We start from the raw sequence: 10,011 nt of genomic DNA on the forward strand, positions 1-10,011 counted from the left end.
TAAGAGGACTACTCAGATTCAAGGAACTATATGGTTGACCCTGGAAGTGACGTAACACTGAGGAGGATGACTGAGTCAGAGTGTTTCTAAGAATCCCAGAGAACCCAGGATCAGTCTGAGACATGTGTCTCCAACTCTCCCACTCTGGTCCTGGAGACCTCTACTGGGTGTTTCATTCCAGCCCTACAATAACACACCTGATTCAGCTAATCATGCTCAGACTGAAGACCTTTATTTATGATACTTTGTATGAAATTAATGAAAATAGCAGATTTCTGTATGAGTAGAATTGTTTCACGTGCAGAAAACACATATGTACAGGGACAGACATATTGGACATACAAGACATCCGGTGTGTTCGTCTGTCAGCTGAGTGTGTGTCCAGGTATGGTGTGTGTCATTGGGGTCAACTAGGACTGGGCTGGGAGGGGAAGCAGGTAGGGCTCAGAGTAGGGTACCAGGGCTGGGTGGAGCTTGGGCAGGAAGTTCTGGTAAACACCAATGGGATGGTAGGGGGCCTGGAGATGAAGAGCTTGTGCCGTAGTGGGTGTGGCCTGGTTTGGAGGGATCCAATCAGGGGAGGAAGCGGCACTATCCTCTCAGGCTGTTGGTTGATGTCTAAGAGTTTGTCCAATCCTCTGCTCTCTCCCAGAGCTCCAGTCTTCCTCCACTTGGCCCGGCGGTTCTGGAACCATATCTGGGTCAGGATGACAACACACAGCAGATACAGTGAGCACCATAATTCATTGGACAGTGACCATTTTTGTTATTTTGGTTCTGTACTCTAGCACATTGAGTTTGAAATGATACAATGACATCGGGGGTGAAGTGCAGACTGTCAGCTATAATTTGAGGGTATTTTCATACATATCGGATGATCCGTTTAGAAATGACAGCACCTTTTGTACATGGTCCACCCATTTTAAGGTACTACAAGTATTTGTTGAGTTGGCTTCACAGATGTGTGTCGTTAGGCAGGTGTATTCATTTGTGTCGTTAGTGAATGCAGGAGAGCAGTTGATGAATAGTATTGATTCTAGACTTTGCTATTGCCTTTGGTTGTTGTTGGGGTGTGACAACATGAGGAAGACAGCAGTGTCGATGCAAATGAAGCTGGCCGTCATAAGGCTCGGAAATGAAAATCAATCATTGGCCGAGTCAATCGCCAGATCTGAATCCAATTGAACATGCAATCAGGAACATTGCAAAAACCCTGGGCATGCCCAAGTCAACAGTTTGGTTCATCATTAACAAGAAAAAACAACAACCGGTGAACTCAATTATGTCAAAAGACCCGGTAGACTGAGGAAGACCACTGTAGTGGATGACCGGAGAATACTCTCTATGGTGAAGAAAACCCCCCTGACAACAGCCCAACAGATCAAAAACACTCTCCTGGATACAGGTGTAGATGTGTCAAAGTCTATCATACGTAGAAGACTACACCAGCAGGACTACAGAGGATACACTACAAGATACAAACCACTGATGAGCCTGAAGAACAGAAAGGCCAGATTATAGTTTGCTAAAAAAGCACCTAAAAGAGCCCCAAGAGTTCTGGGGGAAAAAGTATAGTGGACAGATGAGACAAAGATTAACATGTACCAGAGTGATGTAAAGAGGAAAGTGTGGAGAAGAAAAAGACATGCCCATGATCCAAAGCATACCACCTCATCCGTGAAACATGGTGGAGGGGGTGTTGTGGCTTGGGCCTGTATGGCTGCCAGTGGAACAGGCTCACTTGTCTTCATCGATGATGTGACTGCAGACAGAAGTAGAACACTGAATTCTGAAGTCGACAGATATATTTTTTCTGCTCAGATAAAACCAAATGCCTCCAAACTCATTGGACTGCACTTCATCATGCAACACAACAATGGGCCTAAACATACTGCTAGAGCAACGAATGGGTTTTTGATGGCCAGAAAGTGGAAAATCCTTGACTGGCCGAGTCAATCGCCGGATCTGAATCCAATTGAACATGCATTTTACATGCTGAAGAGGAGACTGAAGGCAATAAGTCTCCGAAACAAGCAGGAACTGAAGATGGCTGCAGTACAGGCCTGGCAGAGCATCACCAGGGAAGATACCCAGCGTCTGGTGATATCGATGCATCGCAGACTTCAAGCAGTCATTGCATGCAGAGGATATGCGACCAAATATTAACAATGACTATATTCTACATTATGTTAAACTGTCCAATGTTTTTTGATGCCCGGGGGGGGGACTATGTACAAAAGCTTCTATCGTTTCTAAATTGTTCATCCGATATGTATGAAAATACCCTCAAATATAAGCTGACAGTCTGCACTTCACCCTTGTTGTCATTGTATCCTTTCAAACTCAAAGTGCCAGAGTACAGAACCAAAATAACCAAAAAAGGGTCACTGTCCAATGAATTATGGTGCTCACTGTATGTTAGAGAACCATCAAGAAACCAACCAAACACACAGAAATGCATGCGCACACGCACGTGCACAAATACACACAGTAGTGTACTTACCTGTACTCGTGCCTCTGACAGCTGTGTTTGGGAGGCCAGTAGTTCTCTAGAATATATGTCAGGGTATTGGCTCTCCTGGAAGGACCTTTCTAGCACCTCTAGCTGGGCCGAGGTGAATGAGGTTCGTACCCGCCGACTGCTGCTCCGTGACTCTACTCCAAACAAAACAAAACACACACACACACACACACACACACACACACACACACACACACAATTTATTGCTTTCAAAATGGAAAGAGGATATTTAGCAAACTCTGTAAATGTGTTTGGCCGTTTAGCTAAATATGGCACTTAAAGTCTACAGTATTTACAGGTAACTATCCAAATACAATTAGACCTTGACAGTTACAGAAACGGTTATGACAGGAAATAAGTTATTGTTTGTGCACTAAATATACAGGCGGTAACACATTTGCAGAACATTTTTGTCCTTAAGTAAAGGTTAAAACAACCCATAGCTATACAGTAATTCCCATTACCGTGTCTCAAGTGTATTTCTAATCATAATTGTTTTGTTTATTGTCGTTTTTTTTTTATGTTCCTCCAGAATGGAATTTGAAGTAATCCAATTCTCTAAGCGGCTTTTAGAAAAGACGAAGCATTGAGCATTTATGAATCACTAACAAGACATTTTTCAAAATCAACATCAAAGCAGCACCATATAAAAGGGTAGGAAAAAAGCAGGAAACCATAAAACAACCTCTGACTCTTGCCTCTGCAGTAACTGAGCTTTAGTACACTGGAGAGGATAGAAACAATGAGCCAGAACAAACTTAAACCTTCTTCAAATCAAATATAAAGCACTCTTTCCTCATGCAATACTGTTACGATGTCATTTACTTACTCGGTTTCCAAACTCTGAGTTAAACTCTACAGTTTAGAAGGCTGTAGCACAAGAAATACAATCTACACTATTGAATATATAATGTCCTTATCTATTGATCTTGCTTCATTGAAATTAGTTCCCCCCTTTGTATTTTGAATATTGAAGTGTTCTATTGCTACTAATAAGGTCATTTAGCAGATACTTTGATCAAGACCGCAGCATACAGTTCATCAAATCCACAGCGTGCTCCGACAAAACTGAGCCTTTGGAACCACTGACTAAACACACCTGGGCATCTGTTGACTTTAGGCTCTTGCTCAGCGGTGGTCTTCACACACACAGCCCCCGTCTCTCCCGCCATGCTCCCTCTCTCCTCCTCTCCTCCGCCCCCCCTCTCCTCCCCATCCAGACACGGTGCTCTCCTCAGGATCCGCTCGATGGAGTGAGTCAACACCTTGGGGAGGGACACACTCTGGAGTCTGTCTCTGTGGGCCTCCATTGTGCACTGACATATCCTGCACCGCCGGCCTATCTGGTTCCCAACTGACTTCCAGGCTCCTCCGTAGAGGGTGACCCAGCCTGCGAATCAGAGCTCTGCAGACGGGGTACAACTGCCTCCTTGTTACACCTCCTGGTCCCCTCACTGGTTGTCTGTAGTCTAGGATTCAGACTTGCTTCTCTCTCGCTCTCTCTGTGTGTGTCTCTCTCTCTCTCACTGTCTTGTTCTATCGCTCTCTTCCTCTCGGTCTCTCTCTTCCTCCCTTTGTATCTATATACCTCCTTCTGTCTGTCTGTCTGTCTGTCTGTCTGTCTGTCTGTCTGTCTGTCTGTCTGTCTCTGTCTGTCTGTCTGTCTCTCTGTCTCTCTGTCTCTCCGTGTCTCTTTCTGTCCAGCCTGTCCTCTCGCCGTAGGTAGATTTCTGTCCGTCTATCTTCCTTCCTAGTCTCTCTACCTCGCTGTCATGTAACTCCTATCAGGTGTCATAACTGTGTCCCCAGGTAAAGACAGATAGGGTTCGCAGGCTAATGCAGTGGATCATTAGGATCAATAGAAGGAGGAGCAGGTTTACTGTGTAACTCACACACTGCCATAAACTCCTTTACCTTGACAGCTGACTGTTCTCATTCAATGTCGAGAAAACGTTGAAGATTATCATTTGATCATTAAAGACTTGTGTGTGTAGCTAAGTTATAAAGGGTAGCATTCTGTTTCTGCTCGGGCCAAATTCTTTGTTGTTGACATGCCACAAAGTTGGCCACAGCAGAAAGAGATTTAGCAACCAGAGTAAGCCAGCTGAAACTCTTTGCCAAACTCATAAACATCCACGAAATGATATTCCATTTTCCGAGTTGTCCTTGTGTTTAATTACAAAATGAGTCCAAATGAATGATACCTCATAATGAGGCTGGGGCTACTAGAAAAGCCCAGAAAAGATCAACGTGCTCATTGATCATAATAGCGTTTTGGCTCATGTGTTTACGTGTTGTGTTGGTTTACGATGCGCAATTAGCTGACTTAATAACACTATCTATCTACGGAATAGTTGGTGGCCTTTTGGTGAACTCTGGCTGCGTATCAATAGTCTAAATTGGCTTCCTCTCCTCCTCTCCTCATCTTCTCTCATTCCTTTGCACCCATATGGAAGATTTGTTCTGTTTGGGGCGAACACCTGATAGGTACACATTGTTATGCTGCTTTTTAGACTATTTGTCTAGTCTCCTTCAATGCATAAGAAGGGGAGACAAGGAGAGGAGGAGAGGAAGCCAATGTAGATGTTTGAGATGCACCCTCTATCCAGTGATAGGCTCTGCAGTTAGGACCTGACTTAGCTGGGGTTTTATAGCACCTCCATGTGGTCATTAGAAAGAAAGTCACTGTTTATGGAGCCCTTCTAACACAATTAAAATGAGTTCTACTCTGTCTCTTGTATCTATAAGACAACACTACAACAGGCGTCCAGGAAAGGACGTTACTAGTCATGTTGGGCTCCCGAGTGGCGCAGCGGTCTAAGGCACTGCATCTCAGTGGCAAAGGCATCACTACAGACACCCTGATTTGATTCCAGGCTGTATCACAACCGTCCGGCACACAATTGGCCCAGCGTCATCCGGGTTTGGCAGGTGTAGGCCGTCATTGTAAATAAGAATTTGTTGTTAACTGACTTGCCTTGTTAAATAAAGGTTAAATAAAATAAAAATGTTACACAGAGCTGATTCCCAGAACCCCACAGGAACTTTGGGAGCTACTTCCTACTTAGGGACTCAGTCTGGAAACACAGAATAAAGTAGAGAGAGGAAAGTTGTTTTGGGAAAAGCAATGTGGGAAGTGTATTCATATATATTTCAGAGAGAGAGTGGAGGGGGGAGCATTTCTTCTGTTAAGGATGCATGGGGGAGGGTGTGTGTGTGTGTGTGTGTGTGTGAGTGTGTGTATCTGCCTGTGTGTGTGTGTGTGTGTGTGTGTGTGTGTGTGTATCTGTGTGTGTGTGTGTGTATCTGTGTGTGTGTGTGTGTGTATCTCTCTGTGTGTGTGTGTGTGTGTGTGTGTGTGTGTGTGTGTGTGTGTGTGTGTGTGTGTGTGTGTGTGTGTGTGGTAAAGTAGGAGATGGATGTTCCTGCTTCATCCAAAGTGATACATCTAAAATTCTGGGTGGATATTTTGGAGAGAAAGATGGTCCTGAATAACAATTGTGTTCTTACAATCACTGCACCTCTAGATGGCAGCCTAATACACCAAACCTCCATAGCTCACTCCAACTACACTCAGAGAGGCAGTGTCCACTGTGCTAAAACAGAGAAGAGAGAGAGAGAGAGAGTGTCATTAATCACTTGGACTAGTCGGGGCAGGAGGGAACATCTTTAGCAGAAGCTTATCAGCTGTGCTCCTCTCTCCTCTTCTCTCTTTGCTCCTCTGTGCTGTATCTTGTCTGTGTATCTCTCTCTCTCTCTCTCTCTCTCTCTCTCTCTCTCTCTCTCTCTCTCTCTCTCTCTCTCTCTCCTCTCTCTCTCTCTCTCTCTCTCTCTCTCTCTCTCTCTCTCTCTCTCTCTCTCTCTCTCTCTCTCTCTCTCTCTCTCTCTCTCTCTCTCTCTCTCTCTCTCTCTCTCTCTCTCTCTCTCTCTCTCTCTCTCTCTCTCTCTCTCTCTCTCTCTCTCTCTCTCTCTCTCTCTCTCTCTCTCTCTCTCTATTCAATTACAGTTTTTCTCAATTGCTAAAACACAATTTCTGAAACCTTGCTCCATTTCCTGAAAACATTAAACACAAAACCTCATCTTCAAGCACTATTTACATAACCTCTGACCCCTCTTGCAAAATGAAACATTCGCCTCAAAACAGTTTTTACCTGTGTTCAAAATCAAACACTGCTCTCAAATCATAAACAAAGGGATCAAAATGATATACACTCTCAAGCAGTCAGTAAACAATACACCGAAAAATAGAAAACACATTGTTCAAAACATACAATTTTCAGGGAGAAGTACATTTTAATCTAAAAAAATATTTTGATGAACGAAAACATGTTCTATCATAGTAGCTCAAAATTGATCAGAAATTACTACTCTGCTTTGCTCTTTGCAATTATGTTTTGTTGTTCTTCCTCCTCCTTGTATCCCTATTTTTACAGTACTGTACCCTGCATCTCACAAACTTGTCCTTTGTCTCTGTGATACTGTAATTCTTGTTCTTTGTTGATGTGAACCTGCAACCAGTCAAAATCTATTGAGCAGTCAGTACTGTTAATAAATGGAAAGCACAATGTTCAGGGCCATACAATTTGTCCATTGTACAGTATACAGCCTACAATGCACTGTACTACAGTATCCATTCTCAGACTTTCTCCTTCCCACCTTCAACAACCTGTTTGCTCTCTGAACTGGCTTATATTGGTTGTGTCGCATCATTTGAAACAGGTTAAATCCATTTTGAGTGGTTGTGTTCAATCAATGACATATGTTCTCTATTTGTATTTGATTGTTGCCCCTTGTGTTTACCAGTATGGATGACATGTGCATTAGAGTGCAGAATGTGTTTTGAGAATGAGAATGTGTTTAGAGTTTTGCTGAAAAGTCTAAGTGAGATCTGCAAATTGTGTTTTACCATGTGAAATGGTTTAAGGTATTGACAACAGACTGCATAATTAGCTAAATGAGTCCAGGCAACTGAGAACTTTGTTGAGCCAATGGGTTTTAGTGTTTTAGCAATTGAGAAAAACTGTAAATTCAAGGGCTTTATTGGCATGGGAAGCATATTTTAACATTGCCAAAGCAAGTGAAGTACAAAAGTTAAATAAACAATAACAAATGATCAGTAAACATTACACTCACAAAAGTTCCAAAAGAATAAAGACATTACTTGTTAGATATTACTGAACTGTCGAAACTAGAAGCACAAGCATTTCGCTACACCCACATTAACATCTGCTAACCATGTGTATGTGACAAATCAAATTTGATTTGGACATTTCATACATGATCCCACATTCTCCAGTTGTCCTCACTGTTACATCATCATCCAGTTCTGTCTGACCAGGCAAACTAATCAATGCAGAAAGGAGCAGATGTCCTATCACCAGGCCCCCAGATTCACAAATAGATTGCATTGGCCTAGTGAGGCTGTGCAGGCTTCTCAAGGGAGTTGTCTCTTTCTCAACCCTTCTGTCCCTTGTCTCAAGAGAGATAGATAGCACAGTGAATGAAGGACTGTCTCTCATCTCTTAGTCTCTCTCTCTCTCCTTTCCCTCCATGTAGTAGATATAATAATTCTGAATAGCGCATAGTAGTTGGATGATAATGGGTGAGGCCAGAGAGAGAGAGAGAGAGAAATAGAGGTTAGAGGAGTAGAATACTTGTATTATCACATGATACTGTCTTACAGGGGGAAGAGAGAGAGAGAGAGCAACCTGGTCTCAGAGCAAAACGTATTGTATTTTTGTCAAATCCATGCGACTCCATTTAGTATGATATGTTACTTTACATTGGGTTAAATGACATTGGCCTACAAATGTAATTGCAGTCACACAATATATTACGAATTGTAGGACGAAGTGTATCCTACATCTTGATTGCACCAGTTTGCTTTGACCTGTTTAGCGATATATTACATTCGACTGCTTAAGTATGATATGCTACAATAGGTTAGGGGCTAAGGTTAGGGTTAGGAGACGTATTAGCTAACATGCTAAGTAGTTGCATAGTAGCTAAAAAGTAGTAAGTAGTTGCAACGTTGCTAATGAGCTAAAATGCTAAAGCTGTCCGTGAAGCGATTCAAACATGCAACCTTTGGGTTTGTAACAGTAGACGTCATGTGCAACCAACCACCCTCCAACCACCCTTTAAAAGAAAAACGTTTTTGCCTTAAGTATCCTGCTGTCTTATGTAACCATACCAAACGTAACATATCAAACTAAATGGAGTGGTACGCAGAGAGAGGTAGAGGTAGAGGTGGAGGAAGACCTGGAACAAGGAGAGTCATCTCTGATGAAATTCGGGCGACTGTGGTGGACCTTGTGGTCAACCATGCCTTGACCTTGAGAGAGACTGGGCAGAGAGTGCAGCCCAATCTGAGCAGCTTCACCATAGCATTCATCATCTGGATGTTCCAAGATGAGAATAGGTCCAATGTCTGCAGTACATACCTATCTACTCCTTTTATTACTTGACAATAGTACAACGTAAAGCACAGTAAAGACTGTGGATTCCAATACATACTGTAAGGGGAAACAAAGTCAATGTTTCATGCTTTTTCTGTATGTATAACATTGGGAGCTATACGACTTCGTAACATGTTTATCTTGTATACTCTATTTCTGTAGTGTTTACTGTGCTGGATGCTATTTCGTCTTTATAGAACGCGTCTATTTACAGACCAACAACAGATGATTGAAAACACTGCCGTCTTCCATAACATCAGAGTGAGCTTATAACCGTCCTTAAGAAACACGGCCTTTCGGAGGAAGCAGATCCACAGAGACCCATTTGAAACGAATTCCCAACGAGCGAAGGATAAACGGTACGACATGTGCAAGTAAGTAATGTACTAGTACTCCTCTCTTGAAACATTAGAGACTCATGTATGTTGCCAGTGAACTTTACTATACAGCAATTACAGTATTTACTGTCATTTCAGAGAATCATGGAGTTGGATGCAAGTCCCATCCCCTAGGAACTATTATTCATAGATGAGGCTGGATTCAATTTAGCACAGATGAGGAGGAGAGGAAGGAACATCATTGGTCAACGCGCCATCATTGAGGGACATGGCCAGCGCGGAGGGAAATGCCACCATATGTGCAGCAATGAGCCACAATGCCACCCTTGGACCATACAACACTGCCTATTTTTTTTTATTTCCTGAACACCTTACATGACAATCTTTTTCCAGACAGAGCAAAGAGGGCCAGGTGATCCTGAGTAGCAAATGTATGTTCTAATTTGAGACAACGGCATGCTCAGGTCCACAACTGGTTCCATGACCATCCCAGGTTTACTGGTTTACATCTCCCACCATATTCCCCGTTCTCAACCCCATTGAGGAGTCGTTTTTAGCATGGAGGCGGAAGGTGTATGATCACAAACCCCATTAACATATGGCCCATCTCCAGGCAATGGCCTGTGGTGACGTTCCAGCAGACTCCTGTCAGGGGTGGATGCGTCATGCCAGAAGATATTTCCCCCGCTGTCTG

The 10,011-nt window shown here is 43.1% G+C and overlaps 1 protein-coding gene across 1 annotated transcript; it reads right to left on the bottom strand.

Moving 5' to 3' along the window:
• Nucleotides 1-210: 210 nt before the first annotated feature.
• LOC110500190 (homeobox protein prophet of Pit-1) lies at nucleotides 211-4,415 on the bottom strand. The gene is made up of 3 exons (XM_021577400.3): nucleotides 3,621-4,415; nucleotides 2,504-2,655; nucleotides 211-697 (listed from the first exon to the last, which is right to left on the bottom strand). The coding sequence occupies exons 1-3, from the start codon at nucleotides 3,829-3,831 to the stop codon at nucleotides 407-409; spliced, it is 654 nt and encodes a 217-aa protein (XP_021433075.3). The 5' UTR covers nucleotides 3,832-4,415; the 3' UTR covers nucleotides 211-406.
• Between the last annotated feature and the right edge of the window lie 5,596 nt (nucleotides 4,416-10,011).

The sequence above is a fragment of the Oncorhynchus mykiss genome, chromosome 21 (genome assembly GCF_057628025.1).
Source record: "Oncorhynchus mykiss isolate SJ-2025 chromosome 21, ASM5762802v1, whole genome shotgun sequence".
Taxonomy (NCBI): Eukaryota; Metazoa; Chordata; class Actinopteri; order Salmoniformes; family Salmonidae; genus Oncorhynchus; species Oncorhynchus mykiss.